The following is a 25,197-nucleotide window of genomic DNA, read 5'->3' on the forward strand; positions in this document are numbered from 1 at the left end:
AAAGGCTTTTACAACATCTTTGAACCTTTATATTATATATATATATATATATACTTTTTTTTTCCTGGAAAAACTAAACAAGATTATTGACAGCTAGTAAAGCAATTTGGCTCATAATTGCAGTAAATACTATGCATGCTAGCAGCTGCGACTTTTGTCTTCCATGCAGGAGAGATCAAGCAAACAAAGCTGCAGCTATTCATACTATTTGTTTCATTAGGAAATAAATACGCCATTTGTTCAAAAATACATTAAACTCCTATAGCAGCAGCTGAGTGTGGTGAAGCGGGGGATCCATTTTGGTTTTGCTCTGAAACTTGCCTATTCAGATAGGCATGCGCAGAGACTGACGAAGTGCTGCCAGAGGACGCAGGAAGCAGTGGGCTAATCCTGCCAGCTTCAGGCTCACCACATGCACAGCTGTGGTACCTGAGCTTCTTACTGAAAAAGTTTTAGTAATACCATCAGGAATTTAGGATTCCTGCTTCCCTTCATAATAGCCATGACGTATGCAAACCATTTTCCCATTAAGGCTGCCAGGAATGTGAGAGGATGAGCCTGTGGAGAGCAACAGGCACCACCTGCTTCTGCCACCAAGGTTTGATTAAAAATGAGTCCTAAGGATTGGTACTCCTTGCAAACTAACCCCAAGTACAAAGAAAGATCTAAGAGACTTAAGGAAGAACTGGACATTGAATTCTTTTTTATTCAATCAGAAAGCACTTTCAGTTAAGCAACCAACCAGCCTCCTAGATAAAAACACTCACTCTGATCAAAGAGAGATGCATTGAAAGCCCCTTCAACAGCTGGACCTGAATTAAGACTACATTTCTTCCTCAAGACAACAGCTGTCATATATGAATTTTATTTAGAAAAAAAAAACCCAAACTTTTGTCATCCATTTAGAGCTAACATTGTCTGGTCAATATTTAACTATGGTACCAAAGTTTTTCTTTCTCTTTGTGGTATCCCAGCACACTACTGCTTTAGGCAATCTAGTCTCTTTGTTTCTTTAAAGCTAAAGTTTTATTTTCTCAGGATAAGCTGCTTTTGCCACTGAAACTAATGGCAGAATTTCCCAAAAACTGAGATTGAACACCTCTCTAAATAGCTGCATAGCACCTTTGTGGATTAGACTTCTTTACAAAATACCACATTCGACTGACTCTTTTGATTTGCCCCCACATCTATTTTGTATTATCTATGCAAAACAGTATGATAATAAAAATATGGTAATCAAATTATTCTGGAAATATGCTTCCTCTTAAGATGTCATAACTATGGGATGTATGTAAAAAAAAAAAAAAATTGCAAAAGAAAAGCAAATACAGTAACTAGGCAGAATCAATCCATGCTTTTATTTCCATTGCATATAAAAATTTCATATGAAGGTATTGATGTACAATACTATCCCCTATGTTGTAAGAGAGGCTAAGAAGCCAGTGAAAGAATAGTCATGTGCAATGTCACACAAGTTGCCACTCTCAAGACATCCCCAAAAGAAAAATCAAATTAACACAATAATGAAAAATTGTTCAGGATTTCTGCTGTTATAGTGTCCCTTTTATACCGTTTAAAACAAAATCAGTCGATTTCCTTTGGGCCAGGGCTGCTATAATCTACAGTTTGTGTCAAAAAGGAGGCTCTGTTTTTCCTTGAAAAAGAATCTCTCCTTTCACAAAGAAGTTGCACGCTACAAGGGCTGGGCATCGCTGGAATGGAGAAGAGGTATTTACCTCTCTCTGGCAAAGTCACTGATTTCAGATCTACGTAGTCTGGAGCAATGTGACAAGTCAAACAACAAGAGATACTCAGTCCAACCTGCAAACCTAATAGTGTTATTACAAGATCTAAAGGTATACCACTCTCCTGTAGATCTAGTGCATTATGCTATACATAGCTGTACAAAGCCTTAGATACATTTATATAAAACCAAACTTTGGCTGCTTATAACACTAATATTGGTGTTGGGAAACATTTCCAAGATGAAAGTTTTCTTTTGTTGTTATGGTCTGCTTGCACAGTGATAATTTGTGCTACTAAATTAAACAAGGGATATTACAGATAATTGTAAAAGTCTATCACATATACCCTTTTTATTACCATCATTCAATTTCCCAATACGCATTAAAAACAAATGCTTATTAGAGATGCTTTCCAAAGCTGTTTGAGTGCAATTCAGTACTGAATTTTTTTCTTTTTTTTTTTCTTTTTTTTTAAGAGCAAAAAATGGCTGCAGTAATCCCTGATGATAGCCTGTAAAAATATAATCAGAGGCAATGCATTTATATTGCAATGCTGGAAAAGCTTGAACTTCCAGTAGGGTCATGAATGAAAGCTCATTATAGTATCATGCATATCAGCTCGTATGAGTAAACCCATCAGTTGGCATCTAAAAACATGGTAGAAATGCCCAGCCCTAGCCCCACAGCTACCTTACTTTCAAATGCAGCAAAACAGAAGAAAATATTGTTTGAAGTTAAGGCACAGCCCTGGGACCAAAGACCTGCAGCTTTTTTTATTGATATATCTTTATGTATTTTATACTTTTCTTGAATCTTCCATAAACAAGCTCTAAGGTGACACAGAATATATTACAGGAGAAAAAATGTACAAGGAATATGTATACACAATAATCATTCTCTCACCAAGAGTTTCCAAATACAGCAACACCACCCTGACAAGGATGATGTTATAATAAGAACTGATAATTTACAATTAACATTACAGTATGTACATTACAATAAATACATGGTTGTAAACAGAGACAAACAAGACTGTATTACAGGTAAGGTCATTTGGTGAGAAAAATGCATGGCACAAATAAAATAAATAATGCATTTGAAAAGAACTGTCAAAACTTTCTGTAAAATCCATTTCATTCAAGTTTTTTAAACTTCTGAATGTTATTTATTCTATCTATAGTCTTTCATTATAGTTTTTTAGTAAAGACACAAAACAATTTACGAATCCAAATACAGCGTTATTGAGTACAGTAACTTGCAAGCTAAATTGTACTGTTATAAGCAAGGTGAATTTTATTTTTTCCCCCACTCAATACCAACTCACTGCATTTTCTTATGGCAAAAATATTTGGAACACATAAAAGCCACTTGTAAATTGTATTGTTTTAAAGCAGTGTGCAATGCTAAAACACACTTTGGCAAAAGAGGAAAAAAAAGATTGTACAGTGCATTATATCCCTGTCTCTAAGGAATTATATAATTTTCTACTATTTGATTGTCCACATGTATGGGTGTATATTTCACAATATGATTTTATTCTTTTCATTTACTTTCAATTAGTGCACACACAAAACCTTTTCAGGTCCCTACTGGTTATTTTGTAATTTGTATTGCTTTTCCATTATAAGGTTCCAGGCACTCTTGGGGATTGAAAAGATTTTTAGATGTCTCAGGTTCAGGAAGAAGCAATCAACAACAACAACAACAACAACAACAACAGAGTCAGAAACTGAAAAAAAATGCATGAGTTCTCTACATTCTCGTTCTTCCTTCACCACCATCTGTACTAAGGCCCTGTGAGGGTTAAAGGTAGAGACAATTATGACTTGGATACAGAAGAATGCAAAATGCATTTAAAAGCTGAATTATTAGCAAATCATTTTTTTGAAGAGGGTTTTTTCTAGATCTCAGACACTTAAAAAAATACCTGTATTCATATCTGCAAATTTACTACAAAATTAATCCAAGGGAAAATAATGGCTGTTGCTATCTTCTTTTGTTAAGAAATCATCTTCTATTGTCATTTTATCAGAATTTTAAAGTGGGAGTCTGCTGTTTTCCCTAGGCAACTATTTCTCATCTTCTACACTTAAAAGTACAATTTTAACAGAGAGTAAAGTGGAGAAAATAAAATTTCTTCTTCTTTCATTTAACCAAACAACACGACTGGAAAATAACAAATACGAACTCCTACCTCCCTTTAACTTCTCAAGTTACAGAAGCTTTCAGTACCAACCAAACTGAAAAGCACAATTCCCTCAGCACAAGCTGAATAGAGGATGAAAGATCTGATATTGAAATAATGCAGAGTAAATGACAGTTCTCATTATTTTACTTAAAAACATAAAAAGATCGATTTGGCTCTTCTTGCAACAGACATGAAAAATAATGCTGATCATTATTTTTATGTTATACACATCTCAGATTAGTAAATGGTTTAACTAGATAGCTTGACAGAGATAAAAAGTTATTAAGAGAGTCAAAATTTGAAATATTACACTAACGCTTTTTTCACCAGAACAAATATCCCCATATATTGTATTAGCCTGTTCTGATTTAGCAGTCTATACGTCCCAGCCACAAATGGCCTGGAAAACACGTTTCAGAGTGATGAATTTTGTTAGTATAGTAAAACAGCTGATTTTGTATTAAGACAATAATTCATGACCTTTCTCGTGGGCTCTAGTCCTGCAAATCCTAATCTTAGATGTCCCAGTTGGTTTCACTGGGACTGGTTCTTGCAATAAGACAGAATTGGCAGGATCAGGCCACTATGAGGGCAAAAGCACAATGTCAGTTTCTCTAAGATGTTTGGGAAAATGATGAAAAACAAGCAAAACAAAAACCATCAGACTGACAGCATTTTATGTAACATAAAGGATATTCATGGAACTCACTAATATATAAAATAATATACTTTTACAACTCAAAGTTACCATGAGATTCTAAGGTGCAAAAAAAAAAAAAAAAAAAAAAAGAAGGGAAGGAAAAAAAACCCGAAAGTATTATCCAGTGTAGCACAGATTTGTACTGAAAACTTGCAAGTTACTCTTTGGAAAAAAAAATAACCAGTGGCAGATGAAGTCTGAAAGTGTTTTTCTTTAAATATAATACCTTGGTACATTTAATAATAAAAGTAAGCTCTACAAAAGATCTCTCTTTTACATATGATACAAAACGCAGAGGTTAGTGCAACCCACTGGGCCACACTTTCTTCAGTCACATTTCAGGAAGACTTGAAATTAGAAAATTATTCAATTTCCACAGCTCATCTTCCTATTGGTAACAGAATCATGTTGTGTCCCATCATTTATGTGCATTTGTTTTCCAGCAGGAACCTCAGTTTATTTTCTGTCCATTTCCTCTGATGATGAACATTATCCAATGCTTTGCTTGTGAAATACAATGAATTCAAAAACTATCAAAGCATACCAGCGTTCGGTTGGCAGGTGGTACTCCTCTGGAAATTTATGCTTTATTTAATAAAAGCTGTCAAATGGAGAGCTTATTAAGAATAGTTTATGGATGTTATCCCCTCAGCTTTCTGATGCCATGAAGGTGAAAATTCTGGTTACAATATTCCTGAGTGCCAAACTGAGTCATCAAGGTCAGTTTTGATCAACAAATGTCCTGGCAGATGACAGCGAGTTGTGACCATGGTTGTAGCATATGACATACACTTTGGAAACCATAAACTAATAAAAATAGAAAACAAACAAACAAACAAAACCAGAGAGAAAGAGGAAAAGAAAGGGCAATGGCAAGAGAGAAGAACAAGACCGTGTCTTGTTATGTGTCGGGACAATGGTCTTCTACCACACAAGGTTATGCCCGGTTCTCCTCTTCTTCTACTTCTTCCCCTACTTGCTCATCAAGAGGAATTTCAGTGGATTCTGAATCCTGGGTGCAAAGAGTCTTGGAGTCACTGCAGCTGGTGTCTTCTTCTACTTGGCTTCCACTATCCTTCTCGGTGTCTGACTCACCATCTTCCTCCAGTGTTAGTTCAAACTGGAATTTTTCAGTTTGGCCCTGCCTACCCTCTTCCTGGTCATCAGGTGCAGGAGAGGGACTTTGAGGGATTGTGCTCTGGTACCATTCTCGATTGTTCTCCAGTGTATCTAAGATATCCTGGGCATCTGGGTGAACAAGATCTGCCCACGTCTCCCACAGAGGATGAACAATGTATTCTATAAAACTCACCTGTTTAAATTAACACAAAATTAAGATGAGCTCCTACTCACAAAGAAATAAACAACTATGTCTGTAAGTCACGCAAAGGATGAGAAACATAATGCTGGTAAGAGACAGTAGATGCACAACCCTTAAAGGTGACTGAAAGGAAATCATGCTGTTTTATATAGTAAATAGGGTCTTTTACATTTCAAAAGTCTGATCCAGGATATTAGATAAGGACTTGGAAAGGACCTGTTTCCAAATGAACTCTTCATTCCAAACAACTCTAATGCATCTAATGAGCCAAACAGCTGCTTTATATTTAATTCTGCTTTTGAAGGAAACCCTAATGAACAGCTGTGTAATACTCTCTTTTGATGTGTATGCTTCATTACAGATCATGACAGCCATGACAGCAATGAAATCCCTTCTATGTGTCATGCTTGCACAGTAAAATCTCACCTCCCCTCACTTACTACTCAGAAGCTGAAATAACTAATTAGGAGGAAAAAACGGAAATACTGCATTCAGAAATTAATCAAAACATGACTATGGACCATCCTTTTCTCTTAAAATGTCACACTGTGTTATATAACTGCCTACTCAATTCAATTACCTGCCATTTTTCCACAGATGCATTGTGCTTATCACACATGGGACTTATCTCCATTCCCCTCTCTCTTTCCCGATCTCCTTGATGGAAAAATTCCTCCATTATTCTGTCTGTCCATTGGCGGTAGAGATGGAGTGGCTTGGTTGGATTGCTTAGATCTGCACAGTGCACCATATTCTGAAGAACCTAAAACAGATTGAACACCTGCAGTGTTATTACACTGGAGAAAAATAGCTCCTTTTCTACTTACACTTTCAGTGGCTGTGAAACAGTATCTTGAAAATACATGTAGTGCAAGATTTATTCTAAACAGCAAAAACTTAGGTGGTTGGGTGTTTTTTACACTTGCAGTAATAGCCATGAATTACCTCACTTCTGCAGCTTCTGCCTGTATAAATGACAGAAAATCTTTGAGAAGAAGACTGATCACATGTTGATAATTTGAAGGGAAGGCCAAAGCCTCATTTAGTCCAGAAGTACTCTAGCGCCTTGCTACTCTCCCAGAGTGTTACTCAGTACCAAACTGAGTATGTTGCAGGTAGGAAACAAAAGAGGAAGTAGAGGGAAGGTAGAGTCATGGTTTAAGCATGGACAGCAGATCTAACCCATGCTGCAGAATGCACACGCCAATGTTATTATGGATGTAAGTTAATACAAGCGACTATTTGCAGACGAATTTTCTTACCTGAATCCTGTCTGAATAGTTATCAAGAAGCAGGACACCAGAACTGGTCACTTTTTTGGTTTCAACCATAGTTTTTAAATCAGCCAATAGATTCATATGCTTAGACATGTCTGTTGCAAGTACCTTGAAAGAAACAAACAATTAAATGAATACTAAGTAAATTATTCCAGTGATTTTTGAAAAAAATCGTTGAACACATAAATAAACAGTTCTGGGGGGAACTCCTAACTCCTGTGCCTGAATACATTATAAAGGTCTGAGCCCTGCATACCATTAGTGTCCAAACCAGTAAGTGTTTTGGTTATTTTTAGAATATGACAAAATGATTGTTCAGAATTGTTCAGAATTATCTGATCAGCCTAAATTTACCATCAATTTGGCAGCAAATTTCTAACTGTGGTGGTGAAACAGCATACATGTCAGTACAAAAACAGACTGAAGCAGGATTGCATACCTTCTAAAAAGAAAAAGATAGCTATTGAAACTGAGAAGAACCCACTATTCATATTTGGATATGACATGATAAAACTTCACATTTTTAATTCATTGGTTATGGGTCTAATGACATGTAATTTATCATAAAATGCTTCTGTCCCTTCTTATTCAATTTTCTAGCACTATGGAAGAGGGACTTTCAAGCAGAACTCACAATGTCAATGACCATTTTCCTCAATGATTGCCTCTGTTTTTTGGTCAAATTCTGGAAAATGTCACAATTTTCTTCTTGCAGCAGCTTGAAGCCCACAGCTAAGTGATGATTCTCCAGTACTGATGAGTCATTGTACATCAAGGCGAGTTCAGAATCTGCAATAACAATCACAGGGCAGGATGTTACTAAAGCCTGCACTTCTACCAAATCCCTTTAGATTTTTCAAATTCATTACATTCATAACATAATTTACTTATGAACCTCTAGAAAGAGTTTATGTAGTTCACACAGTATGAAAAGTTACAGAATTAACGACTGAACATCTCAACAAATCAAGGCGAAGTATGTTGAGGAAAATAAAGAAATCACTTTGCAGTGAAGCATGTTCATGCACCTGGAGTAGCAAGTTAGGAAAAATACAAGGAAGGTATTTTTCAGAATACATTTTCACACCTGCATGAGGTCACACATAGAGAATATTATATGCATAAACAGACCTAAACTAAAATACACTCTGATGTTTACTCTTCTCATCTCTCCCATCACAACTACTAAAATTCCATTGTTTGATGTTTCCAGCTGATGTTTCCAGCTCTCAGGTCTGGAAAAACACAACTGAGGCTTTGCTGCAGGTCAGGCAGAGAGCACATATCTTGGTTTTCAAACCATGTCCTTCTGCAGGTAGCTAAGGCACCCAGATGCTTTGCCAATTAGTCCATGGCAGCTTGGTATTTAGAGAGGAGGCTAATAGGATGATAACAGTTATGCTTCTGGTCTTCTTCTTGGAAGGTCACGTGGCTTGAAAATGCAAGCAGGGGCCTTGCCTACTCCCTTGTATTTGAGCATGGTCAATGCCTCATGCAGTAATGATGCCTTCTTCAACAGAAGTATTCTTAATTTGGTCACCCCATGCAGCTGTGAGAATAATATACACCTTGCTAGGAACGCCTGTGCTAAGGCACACACACAGGTCTGCACTTGTCTGCTGAGACCTGCTGAACAGCCAGCTTTGACAAATAAAAGCAGATATGACAATTTTCTGCACAGCTTTAGCATCTGCCTGGGGATACCACGCTCTCAGCTTGTGTATGTTTTAAGACACAGCTTGCAAATGAATCTGTCAGAAACAAATACTTTTTATGCAGTCACACTTGCCATGTGCTGCTACTTACTTCTATTTATTACAGCTGTTCTATCCTAAGTCTAACCACTCATGAGTCTATTCTACTCTTTGTCCTCTTTATCTTCTTTTACAGCAGCTTTGTTTTAAAATCCCTCTGGCTCAATGGGGTGCCTATAAAAGCTCTGCTCTTCAGGTTTCTCATTATATCCATTCAGATGTCTCATTATATCCATTCTCCTGCTGTCTTCCTCTCCTGTCTTGAGTACATTGATCTTTTGAATCAGGAAACTCTTCCTCTACCTGTCTTTATTCTGATGGCAGCAAAACCACAATAGCAAAAGGAAAAAGAAAGCAAGTCTGTCAAATGAGCTCCCTTTCATCTTTCACGAACATTCACGAACATTGCGTATTTACTATTTTTCTTACGAATAAGACAGAACTAGTTTATTTTCCTTTCAAACAGTCTTCTGATGAGACCCAACTGCAAAAAACTCAACACTGACAAAATACTTTGGGTGGGCTGGAGCTAGACAGAGCTAAAATGTGATGAACTTTGTAATGGAACTGGAAATGGAAGAAAGTTCCCCCTTGGTAATCTCTGTAACATATTATAAGCTCCAAGAGTATTTGTCTGGAAGGGCAGAGTTACAGTGATCAAATAAGCATCTCCTGTGATGCTAATAAAATTTGTATTTGTTTGTTCTTTCATAGCATTCAAGAGGGATCAGATTTTTAGATAACTGTGTAAACAGACTTTAAATCCTTATATAGGTAAATAACAGTCAGAAATATCACGTGGCTAATTGTAAAGAACGAGCTGACATATGGCAAATATGTACATACTTAAGCAACTGCAAGTCTATTATGCTTTTTAAAATGTATTCTTGTACTTCTTAGTGAAATGTTAATACATTGTAAGGTTCTCCGGAAAACAAACCTAGGTGGAATCAAATAATATTCTAGAGCTTAGGAAAACTTCGTATTTGAGAGACCTAAATTAGATGGTCTTTGTCCCTACATTTTCTTCCTTGTACACACAGCGACTCACAAGGGATAAAAGCCCTTTCCCTCTTTCTGCTTGGCAACAGCAGTTCCAGTTGGTGATGTCACCTGATTGACACAGAAGCCTACTCTATTAAAATCTAAATTGAGAAAAACAAGACATTTCTTCTAAGTCACTTAATAGGCAGCATCAGAATCACTCCTAACTTAGCTGAATTTCAACTGTCTGCCTAAAAGTGAAAGCTTTATGTGTCACTACTGATCCCTTCGGCTAGTCAGCTTAAACTTGAACTACTTGGTGATTTTCCTGTAGCACCCTTGCGACACCAATATATGATGAAAACAAATTTCTCATTAAACAAACAAATAAAAACTTTTCTTACATATGTCCACTTTTAAGAATTTAGGTATTAAACACTGTTTTGTGCACAAAGGTTGATTCACTCTCTTCCTATACCATGCTGCTGAACTGCACTGGTTACCAACAAAGCACCAGAAATCTAGAGTCCATCCCAAGCCTCGTCCTTGCAGATGACTCATCAAATTGAATTCCACTACAGGGCAGCCCTCAGGCCATTAAGGCAAATAAAATTAGATGCAGGCTAAAGTAGAGTGGACGTCTTATTTGAATGTGCAGCAGCAATGAGTCAGAAGAGGAGCTCCATTTTCCAAACTATACTCCTGACTTGGGGTCATGCTATTCTAGCACCAGTGCAATATATTCACCCAAGTGCGAGAATGACAATACCTATAAATGTGCAACCAGATGGGTCAAATACACAAGATTAAGTATTTCCATTTCCATAGTTTTTTCTTCTCATGTGCTTGGATTATTAATATTATTTTAACTTCTGCACTTATAGGTCAGCTATCATAGAAGGCTAAGTTGTGTCAGATGGCAGAGGAAATACCATGATATGACAGCACTTGAACTGACCTACAATGTGCTACTCATTTGTAATAGTAACATAAGCCACTGAAATAAAAAGCAGGTTACATGGTGGCAACAAGCCATTCAGTAAATGTGTCATGATTAGGCTCAATGCAGCCAATACTTTTTTCTTCTAGTAGTAGAGAATGAGGAAAGGTTCATGCAATGCTGCAGAGAACAGCCTTGAGGAATGCAGAACAAGTGCACTGGGTTTCAAATCTGGAGATGACATTAGGGTCTCATTTCGTTAGGGCTTCTGCCTCCACGCATGGAATGGCAGCAAGAGACTCATACCAAAAACAAACAAACAAACAAAAAAAAAGAAAAAGAAAAAAGGGGTTTGCCATAGACTGCAAGGACATGCTAGGAAAACTCAGTCTGCATAAGTATGCAGAGATCAGAAACCAAGTATGGCAGCCAGGGAGAGGCAGAGATGGGCCTGCCTGCCAGTCTGTTTGCTAAGAGAAAATGTTTTCTAAATTTCTTAAAAACATATGCCTATTCTTGGTCATATCATATGCTTCCGATGCTAACACAAACTGTTCTCTGCTTATTCTGATTTTTATTTAACCTTCCTTCATTTTTCTCATAGAACTTTATTTATTTTGAACTATCTAATTTTCAGGGGAGTTAACATCCAACACACTGAAACAGTACCATGAGTATAGTTCATGTCTTAGTAATTCTTGCTACACGGTACTGTGTATATTATTTCTAAAGTTACATGAAATGCAAAATAATATCCAGTTTAAAATACAAACACCTTATCTATTTACTGAGAAAAGGTACCGACAGAAGCAAACAAGGAATGAACTGTGTATTTTTCAGGTGCTATGTGCAGATATTGCAGCAAATTTTTGAGAAAACCACTGGACATCAAACTTACTTGTGTTGATAAGAAACTGGTTTGAAACCCCAGGATGATCTACATCATGTATTGCACTGGCAAAAATTGCTGCAAGAATCTCCAAATCAGTGAACACTGCCTAGAAAATCATGAAACAGAAATGACAATCACTAATCAATGAAAAAGTGTTTTCAATAAAAAAGACTCTACTTTGAATCTAGATCTGAACAAGCAAAACACATTTGAAATGTATCAGGGATCTGAAGAGATTTCACACACAGGCTATCTTTAGTAAAATAGTTACATAGAATTTCATAAGTTGAGCCAAGTAAAATGATCCTTAATTCACACTGACAGCATCACTAAATTCCATAACAACTGAAGTTTTTTCAGCTTTAGTCTGTAAATTAACTCACTTCTATCAATCATTAAGTACAGATTAGATCATTAAGCACAGGTTTCCAACCTATAGCACAAATTGAATTAAAACATTTCAGCCTGATTCCTACATTCTGTCCTATACTTGAAAGATGCATGTCTCCCAAATCATGCTAAAGGACATTGTGACAGACTACAAGGCATCTTACTTAACATTTACTGATTTGTCTTCAATATGACATTGTCAGGAAGATGGGAAGAGAGGACTGCAATGGACCTTGCATGTCACTGAGTCCAGTTCCCTGTTTTCACAACCACTCATATTATATAATTGCTTTCATAACTGATTAAGAACAGCTCAGAAATGTGTAGGTCAGCAGCAGCACTGGGCAGATATTGCTGTTTTACTGGCTAAATCTCTGCTGAGAACAAGGCCACGAAAAACAGTTGATCTGGAAAAAAAAACAATGAAAATGCTGCTGACGGCCACTTCAGCTGTTTGAAGAAGCCAGTGGTAATTCAAGAACACAATGTGACCTCCCTTCTTAAGATAAAGAAAATCTTTCGCAAGCGAATTCCCGAATCTTTGAGGGTCGAGACCAGCCAACAGTCTTCAGGTTCACTTATAACCTCTTGTTTTAAGAAGAAAGTAAAGCAGAAGCATTCAGTAACATGAAAGATAGGTCCTTATTAAAACAAGGCAAAATACAGTTCTCCTTGAAAATGAATGCAAAACCTTTTGGACTACTAAAATTTCAACTGCTTATTTGATCTGCCTTTTTCCAGAAATTTACTGGGACATATCAATGTTTGCTATGCTAAGTCCAGAGCTGTGCTTAAAAAAGAGTAGTGATTTCTATCTTCCTTCCACTTTCTTCCATTCCAGAAATTTAAGCACTTTCAACAAGACAATTCTTCAGAAAACAACAAAAAATGTTTTGTTTTGTTTTTCCAAACAATTTTAAATATTTATTAAAAAAAAAATATATAGTCCAGTGAAAATTTAGTATATGTCCCACTCTGCCTGAGACACAAACATAAACATACACCTTCAGGACCAGAATGAATATGCACAAGGGGAAAAAACAAACAAACAAACAAAAAAAAGGCCCTATTGAGGGAATCCCACTTTATAACTATCTTTCCTTAGCAATTCCACTAACTGTGGTTAGTGAGAATCCCACATGGGAAATAGTGACAAAACAGGATGCGTTATTCATAATGAGATGATGGAAACAAGTTATGCATTGTATTACAACGAAAAAGGTTACAACATCACAGATCTCTAAGTATAAAACCATGATTTAAAAAAAAAAAAATCTGACATTTTCAGCACAATATTTACATGTAAATAAGCTTTGATACTCACAAAATGTCTTTAAAAGTGCATAATTCGTAAAGGAAATTTTATGACCTCTTTTAAAGATATTGCAAAAACTAAGATCTTTAATATTTAGTTTAGAAGAGTCTCAGTATGTCCCTTTCTCTCATGTCTGCCTCTTTCCCACCTCAGCATAGTTTACCTCTAATGCCGGGGTTGATAGCAGGACATGGGTTGACTGAACAACATCTGCAGCATGTATGTTATTGTGATATGCCACATCTGCATGGTAATGGTCTTCTAGGGTCATCAAGTAAGTTATTAAAGTGTCTACTGGAATCTTAAATGTTTTTAACAAGTCCCGTTCCTAGAAAAGGAAAAGAGAAACAACTAAGATGGCAAAGCACAGAAATTCTCTAAGATAAGCAAAAAGCAGTGTGGCTGCTGCTACTTGCCTGAAAAATGGTGTGCATGATGACTGTCAGAGGTCTGTTTTCAGATAACTCTGCTACTCGGAAAACCTGAAGGCCCCACTTGTTCACATCTTCTAGTTCCTAGAGCAGAATCGAGCAACAGACATGTTGAAACGTAACACACATTTCAGCGATTTCTGATTGAAACAGCTATGAAAAATTCAAAATGTAAAACTCTACAATGAAATTAATAATTACTTCATGCAAGTTTTGGATTATTGACAACTAGTTAGCTGCTGTTGCAAAAATCACAGGAAATTTCACTAGAAACAAAAACATAAATGATGCACACAAAATGATACAGCTAAAGATAACACCTAGAAGTACAGCTCTAACACCATATAACAGTTGTGCATTTTCAAATAAAGTAAGGTTGCTATTTATTTTCATTCCTGTGATACTATATGGTATGTTTACTCTTCATTCTTCAGATATTATTAATGAATAATCAGCTTTATTAAAGCACAAGAAATGCTAATTTACATTCCCTCTCCAATTGAAATCTTGTTCACACGGAAATTGACTCTTACGACCTGATTCTAATTTTACTTGTTATTCTTCCACTTCACCAATGTTATACTGCTTCAAGTGAGACCAGCCTTCGGTGGTACAGCTTGAAAATCAATGGTTATAAGCAGAGGACGAAACAATACTGACAAGTCCAGCCTCTATTTTAATTCACTGGTTTAAATTCAAGGATTTATATATTCTCTACCTTGGCAAGAACATCTTCTTGGTCTGTTTTAACTCCAAATCTGGGAATACTAGAATTAGTTAGACTGGAGCTGTGCATCAGTTTTTTGACTCCACTGATCTGGGACATTGGCCTCTTCTTTTTCTCTTTCTCTTTCTGTGTTGGAGAAGGGATTTCAACTTCATGTTGTTTGTCTTCAAAAGAATGAAGAAAAAGAGCATAACTTTTAAAGGAATTACAAATAATTTTGTCCATTTCACTGATGAGTTGCATCTTATGGATACTATAATTCTTAACAAACCATTTTTTATTTTTATGTTTGGACAGTTTGCAGCAGATACTTCATAGCAAGAACAGTAAAAACATGAAAAGATAAACATAGCCCTATTCCTCAGTATAAGCAGATACCTATTTCACAAATTGCCTCATTATTTCTGAATTGGCTTTAAATATGACTTGTGACTTCTGATTTCCACTTCTGCACCCCTAGTGTTGTAGAGAGGGTCAATCCTTTCATTACAAAATATCATTACAATTGAACAGAAATCTAAACTTTAATTTTGCAAGAAGCTTAAAAATGTCTTCCTTTCCAGGAAAAAACACCCTATGAAATTGTATTTCAAGGACAATCAAAATGGTATTTCATGTAAGCCTTTGCAAAAAGTTCTTATGACTTGAAGGACGTAATACCTGAGGACTGGTCCTGCTTGCATTAAGACTGTACAACTCAGAAAGCCTCCTGCCAGCCACATCTACAAGTGCTGTGGATGTCAAGACATCTCACACCAGCAAGGCAGTACATTTCTGCACCTCACAACCAGAGTAAGCAATATTGATTAAAAAGGACTGTTTTGCTGAAAGCAAACATTTTGCTGTGGGCTTTTGCCTCCATAACAGTATCAGCAGCATCACTTCATATGCTTTGTCAATGTATGTGCCAGCAAAACTTCAGACAAGGATTAAACTGAGCTTGGATGTATACTTAGGCCACTGCCAGCTGATCGACGAAGAAACAGTACGGGGGTGTAGGACATTACATCAGTGGTGCCCAAAGAAACCCAGGTTAGTGAAACAAAGGACTCTCTTGACAAAACTGCTAGGAATTTGCATTAATTTTTGTTCTTTTTCATCATACTGTATTTTAACACAGAGTTTTAATGATTCTCTCCAAATGCGTGACATGCAGCTGCACCTTTTCTAGACCTCAAGGAATATTCCAGCAAAACCAGAAAAATCCAGAAAAGATGTTTCTAACATAGGAGTCTAGCAAAAACTACAATTTTAAAAACACCTTAGGAAAAAAGAAATAGTTTTTTTTAAAAAGGAGAAAATTTTGGCTTTTTAAAACATGTATCTATTTTCCCTTCCTGCAAAAGTAATTTTCAATAAAGACACCGAAGCCAGATAAAGGTAGCAAGTCCATTTCTAATTTCCAGATTGTCATAGGGTTTGCTTCTTCACTTTTTTTTTTAATTACCCTTTAGCAGACACATTTACTGGGCACCTCAAATTCCCAACATATCACAGCAAAGAGGAGACTGTGGAAATGTCACCAAGCTTTAGCCTGCAGCACCAAGTTCCCCAACTGCCCTTGCCATACTTCACCACTCTCCTCATATGGGCAATCAAAAGAAGGGGGAGGTAAAGCACTGCAGCTCTTGACCGGTGCAAACCGACAACAGATGAAGAGCAGTGACTCGTGTTCGTGCTTTGATGTTTATGGTTTTGGTCATATGCACAAAGTTTAGATCCATCAAAGGGAGGTTTGTAAGCCGAGCTGTCAGAGTAACTCAAGTGAAAGGAAATGTCTGTCTGAACGACTTTAGATCTCTGGAGGAATTCCACGGGACTGCCTCTGCTTTTGTAACTATGAGCACACAGGGAAAAGGATCCTGTGCCCATCTGAACATCCAGAAAAGACTGCTTGCCATTTTGACCCTGGCTGTGCTATGCTCATTGGCAGATCCTCTTACATTTTACATTTGTAGTAAAACAGGTTAATGACACTGAAAAATAAAAACCGTGCACATTATTATACTCAATGTAGGAGCCTTAATTCTTGCACAACCAACATATTTGTTATCATTATGAATAACCTGATACATGTTATATAGCTCTACCTGGGAAAGCAGTCCATTTTTTTGAAGAGTAAGAACCAAGAAACCTGTTTTCTCATGACACGTTCCTAATTTCCAAATGCGAGAAAGTCTGTAGATGTTCAGGACACATATTATGTATTAACAAAATTTAAGTAACTATATTCATCAAAATTTTATGTGAAGAGAATGTTTTCCCTCTTCACATTGTTGCTCAGAACCTATTGACTTAGACTGCATATTTTGAAAATATTCTATTTAAGTAATAATTCTGTAGATTAGGTGCTTTCCCCGTTGTATTCCTCCACACGTACATTTTTAAGTATCCTAGTTTTTCATGCAGCCATAAAACAGTACCCATGGCTCAGTAACTTAAGAGGTGATTGCCTCTCCAGCCCTCTTCCTGCTCAAGGCTGATGTCTCATGTGAAAGGCTGACAGATGCATTTCCTCACACTGTTGAAGTGAGCCTTAAGTTTTCTAGTAAAAGCAAGTATAAACTGGTATCTCAATCTAAATTTCAGCCTAAGTGGGTCAACTTCTCAGCCAACTGTGACTTTTGGGGCTGCTGAAGCTGTGTAATATTGCTCCTACATGACAGAGGTTCATCCCTTGATGTCTGAAAGCCGGCTGTGCCACAACCCTCAGGCACGCTACTGCAATTGTGGGTAAACAGAACAGACTCATTAAGCGATCCACTTAGGATATGGTGACAAGCAGGATAAAATATACTAGGAGAAAAAAAAAAAAAAAAGGTTCTTTGAAAAACCACAAGTACTGGTTGTACCTCACACAAATAAAACAAGAAATACCTTAACATGTGTGACTGGCACTTATAAAGTTCTTGTTATCCTAATTCAGACGCATTCAGTTGTACCTTCCTTTACACACACAGTCTTTATGAACCAGTGGTGTTTTGCTCAAACTATTTTTGAGATCAGTATATTACCTTTATCTCCATGCTCAAAATCAAAATTACAGAAGCACGTTTTATTCATTTTCACTAGTTTTAGCAAAAAAAATTATATATGTAATTCTGCAAAGCCACAGAGGAGAAACTATACTCTGTAATACTGTGCTGGGCTTTCTTTAATTCTTACAGCCCACCATTGCAAGCTCATGAGCTGCACAAATTCTCCTTGCAGTAGTTTGTTCAGATGTTGACTTAGTCATATTCCTCCACCTGCTTATGGACAGGCAGGGAATATCAAAACATCAGAACTGTGTGCTACAAGCTTTTATGAGGTTACTTGTGCTTCTGTGCTTCCAGCACACTGAAACCTCCTTATGATAACTTTCCTAAGGGAAACAGAGTGGAAGAATTATTTTTAATATATAATTAATTAATTATATATCAATTTCTTAACAGAGCAGCAATAATGTAACGTTACATAAAATACATACATGAATATTTATCTGTCATTACACACACAGGGAAACCACATACACAAACTAAATGAGCTGTGAGAAAATGGATCTAACAATCTCTCTGCTCAAACATGGGACAATGAAATAATAAATGTACAGTTTCTGAAAACAGAAATTACTATGAAAAGCTACTTGCTGTTAAGATCTACCACAGCTTAGAGATATAAAAACAAAAGGCAAAAACATTAACTTCCACTATAGTCTTACCTAAGAATGTGTTTGATATATATTCTGAGACCTGATTGCCTGACCTGCTTGTCGCAGATAGGTGGGTTAGCTCCCGATTGAGCATTCTTTTAAACTGGAAAACAAAACAAAAAGCTTAAAGTTAGCAATCAAGATGTATTTTAGTTAGGATGAGAAAATGTAGTCAATTTATAACTGGGGAAAGGACATGACGTCAAGAACATACACTAAAGTAAGATAACCATGAAAGCAAAAACTAAATAAAACAGCACCCTACCCTACTAACTTATTTGTGGGTTGGACAACGTAATTCTGAACCTCCTAAAATATGTCATAGGGATTCAATTACTAAGGAAGAGGGTCCTATTAGTAACTGAAAAGTATATGACATATGTATACACACAAATAATTATTATACTGTCTTTTCAATTTTTTAATTTTAATTTGGAAAGAAAATACCAGTCTATTTAAAAAGGACCCCTTCTCTTCTAGGGTTTTCTTATCATATTTGTAAATTGATCTATTTGTGCATTTTTTGCAATTCATTTCATCATATTTCAAGTTCATCTTCCTATCATTAATATATATTTGACAGCAGTGTTCAAAACAATCAAAATATGTTATTGATTTATTACACACCAGTATGAATAGAAGTAATTGTCTTTTACTTAAAATTATTATACTGGATCAGACCACTGACTTGCCCATTCCACAGTATTAGAAAATTGTCAGTAGCCATACGAAACAACAGAGCAGAAAATACCATCTGTGGAAATACCACTTTCCTCTCCCCTCAAGTTATCAGTTCGCTGTAGACACTCTACAGGATACAAGTGGATATTAACATTCCATGAAATGTATACATTGATTAGGTACTTATCTTTGAGTCTTTCTTGATTCCTTCTAGACACCAGGGTTAAATGATATCTTGTGACATTGTGTTCCCCAGATTAATTGCATAATACGACTCTAGCTATCTTACACGCATTTTCATTGACTATAGCTCTGCCTTGATATTATCAACAAATAGAACTCAGCAATATGTATTAGCAATTCAAACAACTCTTAACAATGTAAATTAGTGCCCATCTGTCACTACTGAATTTTTACTCCCTTTGTGCCACCCTTTCATTTTGCTGTTAGATTTCTCAGTCATCTTTTCTCTTAACAAAGTCTAAGGATTTGTGCCATTTTCAGAGCCATTTTTCACCCTGTTCACTAGGTTATGACTACTTATTACATTAAGCAATAGCTATCCTTAATATATACCCCTGTAAGCATTCCTCTATACTGAAAACTGGTAATTTATTCTTCTATATAAGATAAAGAAACAGACTAAACACTAACCATCTACTTTCTATCCCATTGGAACCATCAAAGCCCTTTCTTCAAAGAGGCCTTGCATAGTGAAAGACATTATTTTCTTCACAATGACTTTGTAAGTAACCAATTACTGTACTGCTCACAGTGTGCAAGATACAAATTACCCTTAATATAACACTCCAACCATTAGTCACTGCATTTTCCTGCGATCTTGACATACCATCAGCTCAGGAAGCTCCTGCTACAAAGACTGAACCCTACTTTAGTCACAAGCCAAAGGCTCAGCTTTGATCTCAGATATAGCTGTGAGCTAGCAAGTGCTCACCACATTTCTGAATATTAGAACCATACTGCAAATACAGTCACAGATACTATGAACTACAGGGCTACACATTCTGCATTAAACCAGTATCAACCTCTACAGTGAGGTCTGACGTTTGTTGCCCATGTCAAAAATCAAGCTTACCAAGCAGTGAAGTGATTGGTCCAAAACCACTAAGAGTATTCTTAAAAGGTTTTCTTCAGACTTTTAACACACACTTAAGTGATGCTTGCACGCTTTTTCTTTTGTACCCACGAAGGTGAGAAACTTAATTATTTAAGGCAAAAACTGAAGATCTCATAAAACAGATTGTCTCCAGATGGTATCCAGCTTCAAATTAAACATTGCGTATAGGAATCTTAATAAAATGTCAGAAGTTGACAAAATTGCATTAACTTCCAGGCCTGTCATAAGTATATCCATTACTGCTCCAATATTCTCTCTTCCTTAATTTAATCCAGCTAGTTCACCAGATCCCAACTAAATAGGTCCTTGTCCATCTGGTTGTTTCCTAGAAAACCCTTTTAGATGATGCCCAACTCTGCAACTCTGTTTTTGATGAAGAACAATACTACTGGCTCACGTTCCTCAATTGGGAAAGAGACTATGTAGCCACCACTGGTACATACTTTTCAGGAGCTCTCTTTAAAAGTTTTCCAGGTTTGAAATGTAAATGTATTGCTCTTCGTTTGCACTACACTTTTTCTGCAGCTTCCTGACACAATGAGAAGGAAGGATTTATTTATTTTTCTTCTCCAAATCATAAATCTAAATGCAGGGAGTAGGTAAGGAGAAAGTTTGTTATTGCATACTAGGAATCATCTTGTGGAACTTAAGGAGCACAAGTTCTTTGAGAATTTTCAACTAAATATTTATTACATGGATGTCTGCAATAAATGGAATGTTCCCCACTAGCCAGATGCAAAACCTTATCTTCCCACCTCCCACTACCTTGTAACTCACTAGAACTAAAAGTCTCAACGACCAGCATGAAACCTGTGGCACAGTCTGTGTTGCTGCTGAACATGAGTGTACAGTAAAAGAAGATCCCCAGCTTCTGCAAAGCCCTCCAGCTAACAGCAAGTTCAATGGGAGAAGCCTTTGGCTTTGAAGAACTGCAGCAGTGTGATTTCCTCATACTCTTTCACATGTCGCTGACACCACAGCAACAAGAGTTTTATTGACACTTATTTTGAAAACATCTGGACTAAGCAGGAGTTCGGAGAACTGGTTTGATTTTCTAATTCTATGACAAAGCCTTACAGCCGTCATACATATTGGAACAGACGACGTTGAAGACCATATGCAGACAGCAGTTTCTCATGCAGAACAATAACGCTCTTTGAGAACATAAAAAACCCCCAAGAGAGATGAACAATGATGTTCAGATATTTTTGCTAATTATACAATGCATCTGCATGTTACTTAATCCTCAGATGGTTAATAAGTTGCCTTTTGAGGGAGGGGGAAAAGAAGGCAAAACCAATGTTTTTTATCTAAGAAAAACTAAAAAAGAAAAACCTCAAGGCCCCTACTTCCTGATTTTACCTATTTCTCAAAGATGGCATGTGGGCCCAAGTGTACCCATAGGTGGTTGCTACTTCAAAGAGCATCAGCCTTCCATATATTTATACATCCCTGCACAATTACTTTATATTGAAAATCTACCTAACTCTGACATGCCTCCCACAAGTTCTTATTGCGTTATCAGAGAAGTTTCTGTTACATCCAAGTCAACGCTGTTTCAGTCATCCAGCAGACACCTCTTAAGTGCATTCAACTTGCCCAGACTGTCCATACTCTCATTTGTGGTCTCAGTAGTAACATTTAGCACTTTATTCAAAATAAGTCAAATGAGACATGAAACCATCTTGTCATTAACAGTACATGTTACTGTACTTTAAATAAGAACACTAAAAATATGAATGCCATGTATTTTCCTCGTTGAAAACATAAAAACCCACAATCATAATGCAGCAAAACTCTTGTTGCTAATAAACATTAACACGATACATGTTAATTATGCTATTTTCAGCTCAGCATAGGGAGGAAACAGAGGGTTTTGGCTAATCTAAGCATATATTCTATTCTTCCTCAGAAAGAAAGATTTTTCTCCCATTAAGAATAGATGGTGTTACATTGGAAAAATACACCTGTATCCCTTTGAAATATCAAACCCTTTGACTATAGTCTAGGAAATTCCCCCTGGAAATGGACAGGCTATAAAATGTCTATTAAGCCAGTTATACAGTTCTTCACTGCTGAATGCTGATGTCACAGCAAAAGAGCAGTCAAATATGTCTGAAAAAACACTCTAAAAGTATTTCCTCAAGCAGAATTTTAAAATTCCACTTGTTTTTACTGGTTTTAATGTTTTTATTTGATTCTCAGTATGGGGGAGGGTTAGCACAACACAAATACAGGCACAATATTAAAATATCTTTAAAAGATCTTCCAAAGTGACTGAAGTACGTGTGCAGTTCTACCTTCCTATACAAACCTGGGAAATCTGATAAAGGGAGAACTGTAATGCATGAAAATAAATGTGCATATGTTGATGAGACAAGAATATTTTCTTAAATCGTGGTCATTTCCAAAGAACACATAACAAACAAGGAACTGAGGTTGGTATTTTCGGTCCTTCAGGGCTGAAGCCCAATGTGTGCATGTCTCTACATATATATTACTGCTGTAAACCTAGGATAAATACACATGGGTCTTTGGGGGAAAAAACAGAATACTTTTTTGACGTCAGCAAAGGTACATAGTAAAATGTAGACAAATTTTTGGAGTAACCATGTTCCCACAGATGGCAACCAGAGCACTGATTTTATTTTGGGAAGACTTTGCACCTATACTAGAAGGGAACTTGAAGTGCAACTCGAAAGACATGGAGTCAGTTTATGGCCACGAAAATGTTTGGACTGTATGCTTAATATATATTGAGCTTATTGATTACACCTCAGAACATTTTACATTTTTTGCATAAAATTCTTGTCTCAAGAGCACCTGAAGCCTTTCACTGCACTGGCTCCCAAGCCCACATGGATCAGTTTTAACCTTTCTGATCACCTCTTTTCTAGGTAACATTTCTAAAGAATTACATTCATGTAACATAAATTCTATACTTGGAACATTACACTTACATGACTAAATTTTATTTCTGGAGTACCTATCAGGTATTCTAAAAACATGTTTGTAACTCAAAAATGAAAAACCTACATTCATTTACTAGATTTCAAAAGTCTTGTGTTCTAAAAAACAAACAAAAAACCCAAACAAACAAAAAAAACCCACCACATACTTTACAAAAAACAAGACTTTAAATAGGCCAGTCTTACAAATTAATGTAAAGCTTCTGTTTATATTGCTTATCAATGCAAAACTATCTTTGATTTTAGCAGCAGTCTTAATACATAAACAGCATTCTTAATAACTAAAGATTTGGGTTCGAAGCTCAGGTGTTTAATTAAGATCATACACTGGTTTTTATACATAAGCTACAGTGAGGTATGTATCTCTAAGCCTGGCATTGTGATTGACAGTGGTGCTCATTGTTCCAAGGGAATATACTCAATGAAAGCTGGGGGTAAACACTTCACATGACAAGCATTCTCCAAAATATAATTAACAGAAGATAATAAAGTACAGTCTGAAGCATACATATATTACAGAAATATACAGATAGTATGGGATGTAAACATATATCATAATCTCTGAGACTAACACGCTTCATTCTTCCTTAGAATTTCATAAATACCCTAAAACATTCTGTTTTGAGTGTCATAAAAATCAGATGTTCTTTGCCTCTCTTTGCAGTTTTCCTATAATATGTATACTGTGAACTCAAAAAACACTGTATCAATATTGTGGTCAAATACTGTTTAGCTTCTTAACTAAAACCATGCCTATAGATAGCAACTGCCACTGTCTATAGAGAGGACCATTTTCTCCCTGTATAATCAATTACAACTACCATGCTCTCTGATGAACTTCAATTAGCAGAAAATCTGTTCATTTCAAAGGCTAAACAGTAAGAATGTATATTTTTTGAAGACCAGTGATTGAATTTTTCAAATTTAGCAAGTAGGAACATGACAGCAGCTGCCTAGAAATGCAGGAAATACTTCCAAGTAAATTACAATGAATACCTTGCTTTTAGCTGAATGGAAAGTAATTTCATCTTGGTTTTTAGAAAAGGAGAAAGGAATCCACATAGCAAGCATAATGGCATCTAATTTCTTCACAGATGACTTATCAAAATCCTTGAGAATATACTGTAACAATTCTGCTTTGGCAGAAAACGGTCACAATGACCTAATCGGACACCATGACCTGATGAAGGTTTTACATTTCTATCTAAAAAAAACCAAAACTATCTATAGTAAAGGTAGGTATCAATACAAGTAAGCGTAAGATATTCAGTCATGTGTGAATATAATGCTTGTATTATTTTTAGTAATTAAATTCAACACTTGCATTATTTAGTTCAGGAGAAATCAGAATTTTCTTTAAAACAGGATGATTTGGAACAGTTATTGTATGTTAACTCTAGGATGATGTTTATTTTTCCTTTTTTTATACACTTGATAACAATTATAAAGGCAGTATCATCTTTATTAAGCACAAAGGAGTAAGTAGGGCTAAAACAAAGCCCATATGAGGTTTTATAGTAAGTGCATTTTGACAGGCATATTGATTTAATTCCTTAGTGCAAAACTTTTCCATAAAAGATATACAAGCTTATTTAATTCCATTTTCTAGTAGTATTGCTGTTTCAAGCTAGTTCAAAGCTGCTCTACATAATAACATAGATCAATATTAAAAGATGACAATTTCCAGTGTTTTAAAATCAATAAGCTGTCATACACACACACACACAGAGGCTACTGAAAAATGCTGCTGAAACATACTGTTGAAAATTTCATATTTCTTCAGCTATTAAAACCATTACGAGTCATGCACTCACCCATTATCCTCAGCCTCTTAACTCATGATCTCTCCTGTTGTATGGTATCTCAGCTTTTAGGTTTTTTGTGGGTTTTTTTTTTTTTTTAATGTTTTGGTGTGGTCTTTTTTTTTTTTAATATTTTAATATCTAGAAATAGTTTTGTACCAATCTTTTTGTGAAAGCACACAAAACCTTTCTGCATTTCTTTGGCTTTAGACTTGGTCTGATTATGCACTAAAGCAACATTATTTTAAAAGT

The 25,197-nt window shown here is 36.1% G+C and overlaps 1 protein-coding gene across 7 annotated transcripts in view; it reads right to left on the bottom strand.

Annotated features, from left to right (window-relative positions):
* Nucleotides 1–1,335: 1,335 nt before the first annotated feature.
* Nucleotides 1,336–25,197, bottom strand: part of PDE4D (phosphodiesterase 4D) — a 600,515-nt gene continuing 576,653 nt past the window's right edge. For all 7 annotated transcript variants that reach the window (XM_065045251.1, XM_065045250.1, XM_065045252.1 and 4 more), the window contains 9 exons: nucleotides 18,365–18,458; nucleotides 14,656–14,828; nucleotides 13,923–14,021; nucleotides 13,670–13,834; nucleotides 11,808–11,907; nucleotides 7,866–8,020; nucleotides 7,217–7,339; nucleotides 6,535–6,717; nucleotides 1,336–5,945 (listed from right to left, as the gene is read on the bottom strand). In XM_065045251.1, coding sequence (XP_064901323.1) covers nucleotides 5,571–5,945; nucleotides 6,535–6,717; nucleotides 7,217–7,339; nucleotides 7,866–8,020; nucleotides 11,808–11,907; nucleotides 13,670–13,834; nucleotides 13,923–14,021; nucleotides 14,656–14,828; nucleotides 18,365–18,458 — 1,467 coding nt within the window. In that variant the 3' untranslated portion in view covers nucleotides 1,336–5,570. The remainder of the gene's footprint in view (nucleotides 5,946–6,534; nucleotides 6,718–7,216; nucleotides 7,340–7,865; nucleotides 8,021–11,807; nucleotides 11,908–13,669; nucleotides 13,835–13,922; nucleotides 14,022–14,655; nucleotides 14,829–18,364; nucleotides 18,459–25,197) is intronic.

Source organism: Columba livia, chromosome Z, assembly GCF_036013475.1.
Source record: "Columba livia isolate bColLiv1 breed racing homer chromosome Z, bColLiv1.pat.W.v2, whole genome shotgun sequence".
Taxonomy (NCBI): Eukaryota; Metazoa; Chordata; class Aves; order Columbiformes; family Columbidae; genus Columba; species Columba livia.